The sequence below is a fragment of the Daktulosphaira vitifoliae genome, unplaced genomic scaffold (genome assembly GCF_025091365.1).
Source record: "Daktulosphaira vitifoliae isolate Bord-2020 unplaced genomic scaffold, ASM2509136v1 Scaffold_4, whole genome shotgun sequence".
Lineage (NCBI taxonomy): Eukaryota > Metazoa > Arthropoda > Insecta > Hemiptera > Phylloxeridae > Daktulosphaira > Daktulosphaira vitifoliae.
Window position 1 is genome coordinate 23,782,936 of NW_026099575.1, and position 16,737 is coordinate 23,799,672.

General features: G+C 23.4%; 2 protein-coding genes across 11 annotated transcripts in view; one reads left to right on the top strand and one right to left on the bottom strand.

Moving 5' to 3' along the window:
* LOC126905551 (putative glycerol kinase 5) overlaps window positions 1-10,712 on the top strand; it is a 14,507-nt gene extending 3,795 nt beyond the window's left edge. For 3 of the 7 annotated variants that reach the window (XM_050685352.1, XM_050685353.1, XM_050685355.1), the window contains exons 5-12: window positions 3,388-3,477; window positions 3,543-3,857; window positions 4,919-5,042; window positions 5,560-5,664; window positions 5,738-5,832; window positions 5,910-6,073; window positions 6,150-6,292; window positions 10,187-10,712. In XM_050685352.1, the coding sequence (XP_050541309.1) occupies window positions 3,388-3,477; window positions 3,543-3,857; window positions 4,919-5,042; window positions 5,560-5,664; window positions 5,738-5,832; window positions 5,910-6,073; window positions 6,150-6,292; window positions 10,187-10,320 (1,170 nt within the window). In that variant the 3' untranslated portion in view covers window positions 10,321-10,712. Of the gene's footprint in view, window positions 1-3,387; window positions 3,478-3,542; window positions 3,858-4,918; window positions 5,043-5,559; window positions 5,665-5,737; window positions 5,833-5,909; window positions 6,074-6,149; window positions 6,300-10,186 lie in introns of all 7 variants that reach the window. The other 4 variants (XM_050685358.1, XM_050685357.1, XM_050685359.1 and 1 more) reach the window with 4 other exon arrangements.
* The window catches only part of LOC126905550 (SRSF protein kinase 3-like), a 23,630-nt gene extending 7,440 nt beyond the window's left edge, over window positions 1-16,190 (bottom strand). The window contains exons 1-7 of one of the 4 annotated variants that reach the window (XM_050685348.1): window positions 15,910-16,189; window positions 13,712-14,013; window positions 13,237-13,396; window positions 12,671-12,815; window positions 11,583-11,726; window positions 11,232-11,472; window positions 10,945-11,161 (exon numbers count right to left, since the gene is read on the bottom strand). In XM_050685348.1, the coding sequence (XP_050541305.1) occupies window positions 10,945-11,161; window positions 11,232-11,472; window positions 11,583-11,726; window positions 12,671-12,815; window positions 13,237-13,344 (855 nt within the window). In that variant the 5' untranslated portion in view covers window positions 13,345-13,396; window positions 13,712-14,013; window positions 15,910-16,189. Of the gene's footprint in view, window positions 1-10,944; window positions 11,162-11,231; window positions 11,473-11,582; window positions 11,727-12,670; window positions 12,816-13,236; window positions 13,397-13,711; window positions 14,113-15,909 lie in introns of those variants that run through there. The other 3 variants (XM_050685350.1, XM_050685351.1, XM_050685347.1) reach the window with 3 other exon arrangements.
* Between the last annotated feature and the right edge of the window lie 547 nt (window positions 16,191-16,737).

Genomic DNA, 16,737 nt, shown 5'->3' on the forward strand with positions numbered 1-16,737 from the left:
TCTTTTTTATATAGATGCATAATATCATTACCTTTCATTTGGTATATTTTTTTCATAAATTTGACCCTTTACCTGCCTACAGGGGGGGATTTAAAATGACAACTTTTTCACAAAAAATTAATTTTTTCAACTTGACTTTTGAAAATGTTCCGGAAAGTCTAACACTTTTATATATATATTAAATTAAAGCTAATGTAATATACTTTATAATGGTAAAAAAAAATTTCGGACTTTATTTTATCTTCACGGTGAAAATGGCTACCGAATGCTATTTTTGTGTGAAAATGTTCGATTTTGTATTTTATATTTTTAACTTTATTATGCTATAACTTTTTGAAAAATGTATGGATCAATACAATTTTTTCATGAGAAGTAGTATTTATATAGATCTTTCATTCGACATACTGTTTTTTTAAATCGGACCATTTCCCTATATACAAGGGGGGTTTAAATCTAAAAAATTCATGCAGAAAATAGAACTTTTTCGACTTAACTTTTAAAAGTGTTCGGGAAAGTCTGACACTTTTATATATATCTTAAATTAAAGCTAATGTAATATAATTTATAATGGTAAAAAAAAATTTCGGACTTTATTTTATCTTCATGGTGAAAACGGACATCAAAGTTAATAAAAGAAATACGATTTTTGTAAAAAAATTCTTTTTTATATTTTTAACTTTATAATGCTATAACTTTTTGAAAGATGTATGGATCAATATAATTCTTTTTTTTATAGATGCATGATGTCTTTACCTATCATTTGGTATATTTTTTTTATAAATCTGACTTTTTACCTGCCTACAGGGGGGGATTCAAAATGACAACTTTTTCACAAAAAATTGACTTTTTCAACTTAAATTTTGAAAGTGTTCCGGAAAGTCTGACACTTTTATATATATCTTAAATTAAAGCTTATGTAATATACTTTATAATGGTAAAAAAAAATTTCGGACTTTATTTTATCTTCATGGTGAAAACAGACATCAAACTTAATAAAAAAAATACGATTTTTGTAAAAAAATTCTTTTTTATATTTTTAACTTTATAATGCTATAACTTTTTGAAAGATGTATGGATCAATATAATTCTTTTTTTTATAGATGCATGATGTCTTTACCTATAATTTGGTGTATTTTTTTTATAAATCTGACTTTTTACCTGTCTACAGGGGGGGATTCAAAATGACAACTTTTTCACAAAAAATTTACTATTTCAACTTAAATTTTGAAAGTTTTCTGGAAAGTCTGACACTTTTAAATGGCTACCGAATGCTATTATTGTGTGAAAATTCTCGATTTTATTTTTTACATTTTTAACATTATAATGCTATAACTTATTGAAAAGTGTATTGATCAATATAATTTTTTTATGGGAAATACTATTTTNTAACATTATAATGCTATAACTTATTAAAAAGTGTATGGATCAACATAATTTTTTTATGAGAAATAATATTTTTTAATATTCCCTTTTTCATTTGACATACTTTATCTTAATCAGGATATTAATAAGGAACTAGCAGATCATGAAGCTTTTGGAATAATCCACCAATTTTTTAAAATTAAACACTATCTAAAGATTTGCATCGAAGCGTTTTTTTTTTTATAGTGATTTTAATTACTGTCATATATCATTATACTTGATCCAACTATGCCACGACCCCCCTGTGCTGGGTTTTTTTTTTGTTGTTGATTCTAAAAATTTCATCAATACAGGTGATTTTTTTCTTTTAACCCACTCAATTACTTGCAGAATAAATATAATTTAAGTATTTTTTATTTTTTTGGTTATTTTTAATTACACATTATTCTTGAATTATTAACTATGTAATACTTTTCAAGTTCATTCTTTATGCCTTGTAAGGGTGTCAACTTTGTTTTTTTAAATGAGAACACATTTTGAGTTTTTAATTTAATAGTAAATGGTATTTGAATTTTTAATAAAACTTTATTCGTTTATTAAATATCAACATTTAAAGTTTCAAATTTTTAAGTTAATATACATATATAGTACACAAGGTATTACAAATTCAGGTAGGTAATTGGTTATTATGACATCAATATTCACAGGTACACAGCATTGTTATTATCAATGGTAGTAAGACACATTGTTGTGAATTTACAAATACACTAACGGACAATATAAAAAGTTTATCTATTGATAGTCATAATAGATAATAAACAATCCGTGACTGTGACAGCAATGACATAAAAACCAATTAGCTACCTGTATTTGTACTATATATGAATATTAACTCAAAAATTTGAAACTTTAATTTATATCTAATAAACGAATAATGTTACATTAAAAATTCAAATACCATTTACTATTAAATTAAAAACTCAAACATTTTATTAAATTCAAAATATATGTTCCCATTTAAAAAAACAAAGTTGACACCCTTACAAGGCATAAAGAATGAACTTAAAAAGTATTACATAATTAATAATTGTGTAACTAAAAATAACCAAAGAAATATTTAAATTATATTTATTTTNGTAACTAAAAATAACCAAAAAAATATTTAAATTATATTTATTTTGTAAGTAATTGAGCAAGTTATGATAAAAAAATTACTCTGTATATATAACATGGAAAAATGTTACTATGATCGATGAAACGTAAATGTAATTGTTAAATGTTTGAACAGGAAGAGACCCAAAATGTGTTTAAAAGAAAATCAATGAAATAAAGTATTCATTAAAAAAAAAATAATAATAATACTAAATATTATGTATTAGTTAATGAATATGCATGTTTAAATTAAATCAATCTAATTTTTTAACTTAGTATTTTTGCACTTGCATCTTATTTATGAAATTCCTTGTGTATTAGTTTTTATATGTATAATACATACATAATATTAAACATCAAAGTATAAAAAGTTGTTACGAGATAACTAGGCAAATTTATAAGATAAACAAATGTGATTTCATAATTCTGAATATTATTACTTAATATATTTTTTAACCATTTCTATGTAATAATTGAACAAATAATGTAGATAAATGATAAATAATTACATTATTGTTTTTAGTGTAAAAATATACGCAAAAATTTGTAGATTTACTTAATTCAAATATAACTGCTGGAAAAGTAATTATAACAAAAAACAATTTTTATATAATTTCAAAATTTACACACGTTTTTATTAACAGCAATTATGTCAGTTTTTAAATATGCATCAAACAAAATGGGAGAGTACAAGGAAATTTTGTTTTATGTTTTTATTAATATTTTAGTGTGTAATTACTAAAATACTAGATGTGATGGAATAACTCTAAAACTCAACTTAAAATTTGTTGAAAAATTCCACATAAAATCTAAATATTGTAAACTACAGAAAATTTTATTTTTGTCCTAAGTTATCAATATTTTAAATTTCAGTTTGTCAGATACATTTCAAAAATACTGGGATTTATTTGTTCATCAAAACAATTAAAACTTGCTAAATCATTTCTTTTTACTAATGCTCAAGTAAATTAATTAACTTTAATAATTTGTATATATTATTTAATTAAAAAGAATATTTTATATTGCAGATCTTACCAAAACTTATTTGGTTATTGGAGAATAATCATGATTTTAAAGAAGGTGTAAGAAGAAATGAAGTACAATTTGGAACCTTGGATACATGGCTACTACATCGTGCAAGTAAAGGGTTACTTCATATTACAGATTTTTCATGTGCTAGCTCAACTGGATTATTTAATGTATTTACTATGAAATGGCTACCAAAAATGATTTTACAGTTTTTTGGACTTAATAATAATATGTTTCCTGAAATATGTGATACCAACTTATCAAAATACAAATATTACGACATCCACATTAGTAATATTCCACTTAAAATTTCGGTAAATATTACTTTAAGTTTATAATCATTTAAATTTAGAAAAGTTTTGTTTTATTTTTAAAACTGTATAAATAATTAAAACAACATGCATTTAAGATTTTACTAAATGCTTTGTATTATATATTTGATTCTTTTAATACTAGCCACTCAATTTCTCTTAAAATAATAGGTTTAAAAAAACTTATTTTTTAACTTTTGTTAGTTAAATAATATGTAACATTAAGATACATATTATGTATCTCCATTTTTTATTGTAAAATAATGTTTAGCTCCATTCCTTATATCTTATAAGAATATTTGTTATTTTTTTTAATTGTGATATGTATTATACTAGTTTATAAAATAAAAAATAATTAGTTGATAACGACTTTCGAACTAATCTTACAAAAGTTATTAGCATTTTAAAATGTAAATTGGAGGTGAAGTACAGATCAAAATGATAAAAATCTAGCTATTATTATTATTATTTCTTGATTAACTCCTCCTCTCATCTAGGTACAAAAATTTGTATATCTTCCGAAGCACTGGTTCAAAAGTTATTATCAAACAATCATTTTCTATTTTATAAACATGTATGTTGCCGTTAAAAAAGATTAAGTTAATATTTCTTTAAGATATAAAGGATGAATCTAAAAATTATTTTATAAAAGAGAAATATGAGATACATATGTAACTAACAAAATGCAAAAGAAAAATTTAATAAAACTTATGATTTTAAGAGAAATTAGGTGGCTAAGATTAAGAGAATTGCCTTGTAAATATTTAAGTTGAATCAGTATATTTATAATATATAATAAATAGCTGAAATTTTGTTGGGTAAACTTTGTACATGTATATATTATAGCGAATCTCGATTAAAAGTTAAAATCTATTTCAGAAGTTAATATTCAGGGGTTGAAGCTTGTGTAACACAATTATAATGATATTTACAGTCTCTAAAATAATACTTATTATACAACAAATAAATAATAAGAAACATTTTTTTAACTCTCTCTAAAAATTGCCACCTAACCAGTTTAATAAGTATCATATATTTAACTATAACCTTTTATGTAATTTAAGATTGCAGACCAATCTGCTTCTTTATTTGGAACAGGTTGCTTTCTTAAAAATACTGCTAAAGTTACTATGGGTACAGGAATGTTTTTAGATATAAATTGTGGTCAATTACCAAGTGTGTATTCAGGTTTGTATCATTTTTTTTTACTTTTATTTTAAATTCTATCACTTTTTTAAATTTTGAATTAATTAAAGTGATTATTTGTTTGCTAGAGAAATATTTTTTCATGTGGCTGAATTTATTAGATAAATCTTTTTGTGAAATTATGTTATAATTTTATTTAACATCCTTTTTTTATTTTAAAAGTAAGTAATATTGTTATGAGATTGAGTTAATTTAAAAAGTATAAAATATTCTGGAGGCACTATTTTATCAAGTATATAAGAAAGCAATATCTAATGGGCATATGACAAAATATTAATCTCTATATTGATAATAAAAAAAATAATACTACTGTAATGATACATTTCTATTTCTTTTTCCTAGAGTAGGTTGACTGTTTGTAATTGTTTACTTTAAGAAATTTATTTTTAATTAAAATAATCACACTTTATATTGTTTAGAGTATTATTTTTACAGTTAATTAAAAATAACATATTGAACACAGTAATTTCTTTTTAACTCAATTAATTTTTACTTAAAGGATTTTACCCATTAGTTGGTTGGCAATTTGATAATGAAATGTGCTATACAGTGGAAGCAGTTGATCAAAATTGTGGATCATTAATATCATTAGGAAAATCAATTGGTGAAAAACTCGATTATTTTTAAATTATGAGCTACACACTACTTCATCTATTAAAATTGTATGGTTTATTTAGGTTTATACGATAATTTAAAAGAGTTGAATGAATTATCTAGTATTTCAGAAAAACCATCAGTGAATGATATATTATTTGTTTTACCAGACAGTAAAGTAAGTTTAAACCATAATAAATTATTTAGATATGAAATATTTTAATTGTTAACTTTAATAAAATAAAATTTTAACAGTCATCTAAGTATAATGAAGATGATTATAGTTTTATTGGCCAGACAGCTATTACAACTAAAGTAGAAATGACAAAATCAATTTTAGATTCATTTGCATTTAGAATAAAAAAACGACTTGACAAACTTCATAAAGAAATGCCTGAAATGAAGCCTAAAATTTTATGGTAATTTATCAAGCTGAAAGTCTCTTTTTTTTTGTTCTAGTCTAATTTATAATATTTAAACAATTTTCAACATCAGGGTTGATGGTGGTGTATCTCGAAATAATTATATTTGTCAAACATTAGCAAACACTACCTCTACTGTTGTTATAAGAATGAAAAATAGTTACAAAACTGAAATATCTTGTCTAGGTGTTGCTTTTATGGCTGGATTATCTTCAGGCAAGTAGTAAGAAAATTAATATATTAGAATGATTTATAATTTTGTAACTTATTCTTTTAAAAACATATTTTAACACAAATTATTAGTTAAAAGCTTCAAAATATGTATTACTTATGACAGGTATTATGTTAATTAATACTCGAAAATAATTAATAATTACTAAAGATAGTAAGATTTCCAAAGTAGTGTTTTTAGTAAAAAAAAATTATGAATATACAGAAAGATTCTTTTAATGTTACCAACTCAATTTCTCATAAAGAATAAGTTTTTTTGAAATTTGTTTTTTTTTCATTTGTTAATTACATATGTATCTCAATTATCTGTTATGAAATAATTTTGAGATCAATGCATTATATCTTATAGAAGTGTTAACTTTATTTTTTTTTAATGACAACACTTATTTAATTAGCTTATTATATAATAGACAATTATTTAATTAAAAAAATGAATGGTCGATAACAACTTTAGTTCTAATTTTTGAAATTTATTAGCATTTTAAAATATAAATTGGAGGTGAAATGATAAGGTTATTATTTTTATCTTTAGTTATTTCTCAGCTGCTCTTCTCCTCCTGACTAGGTTCAATATGTAAGTATCTTCCAAAAAATTTGTCTAAAAGTTGTTATTGACCAGTCATTTTTTTAATTAGATTATTTTCTATTTTATAAGCTAGTTTAACACATATGTTGTCATTAAAAAAAATAAAGTTGACACCTCTATAAGATATTAGAGATGGACTTAAAAGTTACTTCAAGACAGATAATTGAGATACATAATGTTACATATTATGTAACTAACAAAATAAAAATAAAAAAAATATCAAAAACATTATTTTATGAGAAATAAAGTGGCTAGCATTAAAAAAATCACCTTGTATATAATATAGATATAATTTTTATTTCTTATTTATAGAGGGAGATTTTATTTTTAAAATATTTTAATAAAATGTATTACCTAAATTTATTATTTACAATTAAAATGATTTTGACTACACCCATCATTATTATTTCTTCAACATATTCATTACATGATAAATAATACAATTATAAATTCAATACAAATTTGGTTCGAAATTATATTTTCTAAAAAAATGTTACACATTGTCAAATTATTGTTAGAATAATCGCTTAGTTAATACATTAAATGTTGACCATTAGTAAAATGTACACTATTTGGTGTTATAGAAGATATTTTTGATAGATATGAGAAAAAGATCAAAATAATTTTAACGTTTTATAACAAAAGAATAAGTAGATATTACTGTTTATGACTCTATGTTATATGTAATTTTAGTAATCAACTGAAATTCAATTATTTAAATATTTTATAAACTTTAATTTATTTTACTTTAAAATGTTTTGTAAACAATTATTTTTATTTGGCCTAATAAAAAATCAAATATATGCTGGTAAATTACCTTCAAAAAGAGACGTTTTAAGTGTTCTCTTTTATAATATGCGTATAATAATAATCTTAATTTGGGTGTCACTTGTGATTGTTTAATATCTTATTTATTGACATGAAACTCATATCCCAACATCGTTTAGACTGTATTGTCAGTCTAAAAAACTATTTGAAGATTAAAAAATTGAAAATTCGTATCAATGAACTTAGTATCAATTGACAAAATGAATTTGAAAAAAGTTTAAATGATTTGTTCAATATCGTATTGAGTGGTGCTTTTACTTTAATAAATATTGCCAAAGATAAATAGTTTTTAATTGTAATAATGAAAAAGATGGAAAATGTATATATTAATACTAAACAAGAAACTATCAAGATTTGAAGATAATAAAATAGACAAAAAAAATGTTGAGTCATTTAAAAAGATAAAATAGTCAGTAAATTCAAGCAGGATATTAAAAAATACATAATTATAATGGCATTTATTTTTTAGTAGGTAATAAAATATAAAATAGGAAAAACATTACTTGAATCTGAAAAAATTAAAATTAAAATAGCAAGAAAAGAAATAATATCTAGACAATTAATAGCCGTATTTAATAAGTGAGGCAGGGATTGTGTCCACATATAAAACAGTAGTTTTAATTACAATTTTGATTGATACTCGTGATGTTATCAAAAATATCTCAATAAAATTTGCTAGAGAAAAATATTGTAATCAAATTTTTCAAGATATGTGGTGCAAATTTGATCATTTAAATATAAAATATTAAGTATGTCACTGAAGTTTTAAATTATAAACAGATATAACACGTAAATCAAAATTTGGCTATCAATATAGTTACAACACCAAAAACATTAAACAATTGCTTGGTGTTACACAGCTATATTTAGGTACAGTCTAAAATAGCTTTATCTAAAAAAAACTTTAGAGGAATGGTCTTTTTAGAAAAAAAAGTAGATTTTGTATTTGATACAACTAAACATTTTCTAAGTAGTTCAACATTACAAAAAAATTTGTTGGATTTGCTAAGGATACTCTCAAGAAATCATATACTTGAACAACATTATAAACCAATCATTTATTTTGATTATCATAAATACCCATTTTACAAATTATTGTATAAAAAATACATATACATGTATATTCAAATAATATTTTGATAATATATAATTTTTAGAAAAATCTGTATTATAGCTTTTTGTATTAATAAATATATTGAAAAACAATAATGATAGGAGTGTAGTCGAAATCATTTTAATTGTTAATTTAATTGTAAAATAGTAAATTTAGATAAAAAATTTTATAGAAAATAATTATCTACAAATTAAGTTTTATACATTTTTATCTTAGCAAATAATATAATAGTTTTTGAGATAATTAAGAAAAACTGAAAAACTACCTCATACATTAAATATTCAACCTATTTATGGCACATATTAGGGTTAATCAATCATGACTAAATTTTTTACCTTTTATTTTTAGATGTACTAGAAAAAATTTGTTGGATCCTATCCAAGATATTTTGAAAATAAAATTGTACCTCTATAAATAATGATACCCTTATATTGATGGTTAAGTACACACATGTGTTAAGTATAAATTTTGTGTAAAATAGTTATATATCAAAATAAATAAACAAGTTATGTATTTTCATGTCACAAATGATGTATGTTAAATACTCTTGTGATGTCATACTAGGCTGTGATCAAATGTTATATTTACTCTAGTATATAGGAAGATTGGTTTATTATAAACTACTCGATTACTCTCAAAATAAATAAAATATTGAAAAAAAATGTTTGATTCTTTTTATATACAAATATTTTTTGATTTATTAGCTAGTTATTACCTTTTTAGATCATTTCTTATAACATATAGTGGTGTTAATTTAATTTTTTTAAATAGTATCGTACATACTTAATTAACTTATAAAGTAGAAAATTATCTAATTAAGAAAATAACTTTTCGATAACAACTTTTGGATGTTATTTTCATTTTTATACCTAAGCAGTACGAAGAGTATGGTGGAAAATGACTAGTGATAAAAATAACGGCACCCACTCCTCACCTCTAGTCATAAATTAATAACTTCTGAAATACTCATCTGAAAATTGTTATCGACTATTCATTTTTTCAACTGGATAATTGTCTCTTATAAAATAATCAAATATGTATGTTTAAAAAAATAAAGTTGACATATCTCTATATGTTATAAGAGGGATGATCCTAAAAAGTAATTATTAGCTGATAAATCAAGAATTATATCCAACTAAAAGAAATCGAAAACTGTTTTTATAGAGTTGTATTTACTTTGTATGTAATTGAGTGATTCATGATAAACTAATTACTCTGTATATCTTATTAGTAATCTTAGAATGTCATTTCTTGAAAAATGTAAATAATTTGTAATTAACACATATATGCGCTTAATGATCAATATATCAACCTACTTTTTAATATATTAATACGTTTTTTATAACTTTAGGTATTTGGTCTAATAAGGATTTAAAAATGTTTAGAATGACAACTGATGAAAAATTTGTACCTCAAGATGAAAACTATATTGAATATGAATGTAGATATATTAGATGGCTTTACAGCCAACAATGTATTTATTAAAATTTAACAAATTCATAAGATAATAATATCTTTATTATAATATATTTATAAGATAATGTTTGCCCTAATAAAGATTAAATAAAATATATAAAATTAATATTTAAAATCTAATTAATCATATTTTAGTTTTAAGTCCTTCATATACTACTTTATTCATCTTTAATTCTCTAATTTTATCGGGAGAATATCCTATACTCTTAAGTACTTCGTTTGTATGTTGACCACAAAGAACTCTTGAACTCCTAATGGTACTTGATATACCTGGAGTTTCATCTAATTTAGGAGCTGGTACTGGTACTATAACTTCTTCATTTTCTATAAAAGAGTTTCTAATCTTGTTATGTGGATGTTGGCTTACTTCATTAATATTTAATATAGGAGTAACACATGCATCTTTGAAATCAAAAATCTATGAATACAATTATTGATCAGTAATTAATACAACTATGTGTTATTTTTCAATTTTTTTTAAATATCTCTAATCCTCCCCATACATTTAAAGATAAAAATTATATAAGCAGTTTTTTGCCTAAACATATAAATACCCCTTAGTATTTTTTAATAAATTTGAATATCATATAATTTTATCAAGATTAAAATATATTAGTTTCAAAACATAATTACTTTGCACCAGTCCTCTTGGGTTTTTTCTTTAAATTTGTTTGCTATAATTCTTCTATTATTTTCATTCATATCATAATCTATTTGTTCCATACCATCATTACTTAGTCCTAAACCATCAACAAATTCTTTATAAAATTGAGGTTCAATAGCTCCTACTGCCATCCACTTTCCATCTTTAGTTTCATATGTGTCATAAAAGTGCATTCCACCATCTAATCTTTATAATTTTAAAGAATATTACTAATAACACTATATATATATATATATAACAATAAAACTATACAAACAAATTTTGGCCTTTAGGATTTCCCCACACAAAAGAATTTTGTGAACGCATTAACCAACTTCCAACATATGATATTCCTTCAGTTATACTTGCATCAATTATTTGACCTTTACCTATGTTTTCTCGTGCTATTACTGCCATAAGTATTCCTAAAACACAAACTAAACTACCACCAGCAAACTCTGAGAAATTGATAGGTGGTGAAGGTTTTTGATTTTTAGCACCATACATAGACAATAAACCTAAGTTTTGGGTGATATACATTAATAGTTCTCTATGCTAGTTTCACATAGCATTCAATCATTTTAGACAAATTTAATTTTAATAATGAAAGCAACATGAGATAATATACCAGATATCGCTAAAAAATTAATGTCATGTCCAGCTCTATGAGAATAATATCCATATGAACCATAACCATTTAATCTAGCATAAATCAACATTGAATTTTCAGCCATTAATACATCTGGTCCTAAACCAAACTTTTCCATTACACCTAAAACAAACATAAATATGAGTTGTTGATAAATGTTTGTTGATTTATAGTCTAGCACATTTGCAAACAAATTTTCATTATTCAATTAAATGTTTTTAATAAGAATTGATAACTCGAACTTATTTTTACCTATATTTCTAAGTCAAAATTTTCAAACAATTTTTTACTATATTTCAATAATGCAAAAATGTTTTCCAAATTATGCTTGATTGAAAGGTTTTTAAGTTTATGATGAAATGGTAATAAATAAAATATTGAACCACTTTTGAACACCAAAAAAATGGTAAAACTTTTTTCAAATATGATGCTTTCAAAGTTAAAATTATAGTAGGGAAATTAAAAGTATAAAATTTGATAGAATTTTTAAGAATCTCAAAAAAATGTTTATATTATTTGTGTAACGTCAAGATTGATCTACATAAAGGTGCTAGAGTATAAAAATTAAAGTTTTTTTAAACGATTCTATCTCTGAAACCATTTTTAGATAGAAGAGAAATTTAAAACAAAAAAAAATTTTGTTTACACCTAAGAATAAAAATTGAAATTTTGGACAATTATATTTCTTTTCCGAAATATCCAAATAATATTATGAATTAGTTTATTAGAAAATATTTGAAGATATAACAAATATGATGATGCAGTCAATAAGGATACCAATTTTTATTATCTAAAAATAGTTTTACAACAAATTTCTCAACTCAATTTTTAGATTCTTTTCTAATCATTTTCTAAATTATATCATTACTTTATTTGTAAGAATTACATGAAATTAATATGGGAACATTAATGTTTCCATTTAAAATACACAATTTTAATCAATTTTTTTTTTTTTTGAAAATTATAGAACAGGATATTATTAATTTAAAAAAAGAAGAAAAAATTATGTTTGATATTTTTAAAAATATTTCATATATCATAATTAAAAAATTGCTCTGTATATTTACCTGGTCTATAAGGCTCAATTAAAATATCTGTCTTTTTTACTAAATTTTTAATAACTTCAACACCTTCTTGATGTTTTAAATTAATACAAATAGATTTTTTTCCATGACTTAATAAATTTGTAAAATCACCTGCTATATTGTTTTTCTAAAAATTATTTAATCATAATAAATTTTTACATTTTTATATATAGTTTAAGTTATATGTATATGAAATGAAATAAAATAAAAAACTATTGTACACAAAGGATGAGAATATACGGATATACTAAAGTATAAGTGTTATAATAGTAATTACCTAAGGTCAGGGATATAAATTAAAAGTAAGATTGATTGATGTTTAAAAACTAAGTTAAAAGCTAGACTTAATTTATTTTATCTATATGTTTAATACAAAAATAAAACCTGGACTGAAAAAAATAATTAAGTGTATAATTTTAGATAAAAAAATAAGTAATAAGAAGGTCAAACAATAGGAAATTCTAAAGGAATTGTAAATTTAAAAGTATTTGTAGTTTTTTTTGTTGAATATAAATAACTGAATCATTATTAGTAAATTTTCTTAATACTTGTTCAATAACAGTCACATTTGCACCAAAGTCTGATAAAATTGCTCCAGCAAATGGCACTGGTGCTAATCCTGCAAATTCCAGAACATTAAGTCGTTTTAATGGCATTTTAGTTAAACTTTAATGTAAAGCCAAGCGAAAATCATCTATAGTTGATAATCTGAAAAGTAAAAATAGAATTTTTGAATCTATCACAAAAAAAGCATACATTAAAAATATATATTAAAGATGCAGTCATAACCCCGAATCAATTAAATTTTAGATAGTTTTACAACTTTTTGTAAATTTACTTCAGTATCACTAATAATATATTTTTTTAATTTTTAAACAATATTGTATATTGTTTAAAATCATATTTAAATAAATACTTAAGTACTTATAAATAAAGATGAATTATGGGAAACATAAATATTTTTTAGTAGGAATAATAGAGAAACGAATTTAAAAATTGTAGTCATAAGGCAAATAAACTCACATATTTAAGAAAGTCAAAGTCATGTCTAATGATGGTCCATTTAAATCGATTTTTTCGATCGATTTCAAAATTGAAGGATGATTTTATCATTGAATCAATTTGTTTTAAGTTTTTAAAAAAAATTTTATACCTCGGCATTTTCTCAACTTCGCGATTTTCGACATTTCATGAAACGTTCGGCGACGCAAAATAGTAGAGAGCAGCCTCTATGAGACCTGATATCGGCGACTGTGTTACCATTAAATCGGCGTTATCACTACGTTCGTCTCATTTGCTGTGCAATTCTTTTCGTGATAATTAAACTATTTAATTTTTTATTTAAAATAAATTTATATTGTTAATAAAAGTATGTACTTAAAAACTATCATAGTGTTTTATTATTATTCATATATCAAAGTTTATAACAGAGTTATTTAGTAACATATCTCTAATTAACTACTGTAAAGAAAATTATTATGCAAATGTACAGATTTTTATTTTATTTTAGATTTTTCTAAGGTTCAAAAGTACTATCTAGTTGATTATTCTATGAACTATTGGTACATAATACATTAATTTATTTATATTAAAAAAAAAATTTAATCGAAAAACAATTCATTTATGGCCGATTTTTAAATCGATTCACTTAAAAATTTCACTAGTCATGCCATTTATATTAGCTTACAGTAATCGTATTTACATATAATGTATTTAATCTATTTCACTATATATAGTGTTCAGTAATTTGATTCCATAAAAAAAATTATACAGGGTGTTCAGTAAGTCAGGAAACGGGTATCTATTGTTCTCATTGTTACAAACAATGAGAACAATAGATACCCGTTTCCTGACTTACTGAACACCCTGTATAATGGATGATTGAACCCCACTTTTTTTGTTTGTAACGATTTACATAATATTTCATTTGTTTTTTAAGTGTTCAGTAATTAAGGAAACGGATTTCTATTGTTCTCATTGTCTATAACAAGTGACCTGTTTCCTTACTCACTGAACACTGTATACCATTACGTTTATTTATTGAACGTGACTGTAGACAATAACCTCGATCGATATTTATTAAAAGAATTTATCTACGAAAATCTCCGTATGACAAGGTTCGGCTGGTCACCTGTCCGAAATTTGGAGTAATTATTTATCAATAAAATTGACATTAAGTAACATAATCCATGAAATGGATGTTACATTTTATTCGATGAACAAATCAAATAACCAAGAAAAATTATTTTTTGAACTAACTTATATAAAAATAATATTTTAAAGTATTTAGAATTTTATTTTGAAGAGGTATTTAACAAAAAATAATACAAATAATGAACAGTTCCTTTTGATAGTACACCCTTCTATTTCCCGAACTTAACGTGCTACAGAGAGTGGCGCCCTCTTTCACATGTTAAGAAGTCAAAGATGGCTCTTGGTTAGGCCAAAGGTGGACGGTCGGGTATCATGGCCGACTTGCACTTGAGACTAGACACCACTAATGAGAAAATCACAAGAAAAAACTTATTGGCACCCTGGGGATTGACCCGTGCGTCAAAACATATCTTTCTATCCATTAAGCTAGGACGACCGCTATATTTAATAACATTTAACTATATTTTAGTATTTAACGAAAAATACAAAAAAAAAAACTAATTAGTGGTCAAATGAACGAAATATAAATTAAGTAAAAATCAAGTTAACGTGAAATCTATATAACTTCGTTAATATAAAAAGTTTAATTTATAAACTCCTTTATTCATAGCATTGTATTTTACAGTACAATAATATTCCATATCATAATATTTTAGGGTCTAGGACATTTCGCTGCTGGACTCTTAATGTATAAATTTATTTTTTACCCCTTTTCGAAACATTATAATTATTTTAGCCTATTCCTTCAATGATATTCCCTTAAAATCCAGTCTATTTATAAAAAATTAAATATTTCTATAATTTCACAAATTATTTAAATTTCATTTGCACATAATTTAATTATCAATTTAAATAATAAAATGTTGATTTAAATTTACTTGTTTTAAACAATTTGTAACAGATAAATGTTTGAATAAAAAAATTACAAGAACTAATGTGTATATAATTTTTTTCTTCCATTTGTATGAAAGTTGAAGTTTTGTGTATTTTCATATAATTTATGTTATAATTAAAAATTAAACAAATAAATTAACACAAATATTATAACAATTACATAACGAGCTCACCTGATCTCTTGACATTTACACTTTTGCCTTTCTGACTGACAAAAGAGTCGCACCAGTTGAATGATCCACACAATCAGTATGCCACTGCATAAACTACCCAGATACTCTGAGACTGGCGAATCTCCGATTTTCTGGATAGCCACAAGGTTCCGACATGCACACAATTAACACAAAAAAAAACAAGACGCTGAAAAACTACATAAATATATAAAATAACAATCACACAACTATACCTACGTGAATATACGACAAACTGTTGACCTAGCCGGGGGACACACCGACCAGTTAACCTAATGCCCGTCATAAACTTTTAGAATTTTCTAGATATTTATGTGGTGCGGAAGAGATAAGCCGACATTTGGTTGACCGCATAATTGTCGGTGACTTGCTAGAACACTTATGAAATAACTATTTAAATAAATATTCTTTATAATTTAAGGTATTTTACTAAATGTCAAGAATATTATATTTTAACTAGAAGTATACATATTGAACACGAATTATTAAGATAATTTTTGTTTATTCATGATCAAAACTAGTCTATGATAAATAATTTAACAAATAAAAATGAATATACTTGGTCCATTTTGTTAGTCTTGTAAATATTTGTCAGTACAATTAAATGAGTCTATCATAAAATTCAAATTTGATAAAACTGATTTAGTTCTTCAAAAAGATGAACTTTTTTTTTTTAATAGTTTGGGATCTATAAGTAAATGTAGCAATTATAAAATATAATTAAATAATAATAATGGTCAGTTTAAAATTATTCTATCTCATATCATTCAACTACTGACTATATACTACAGACTATATGAAAATATAGTC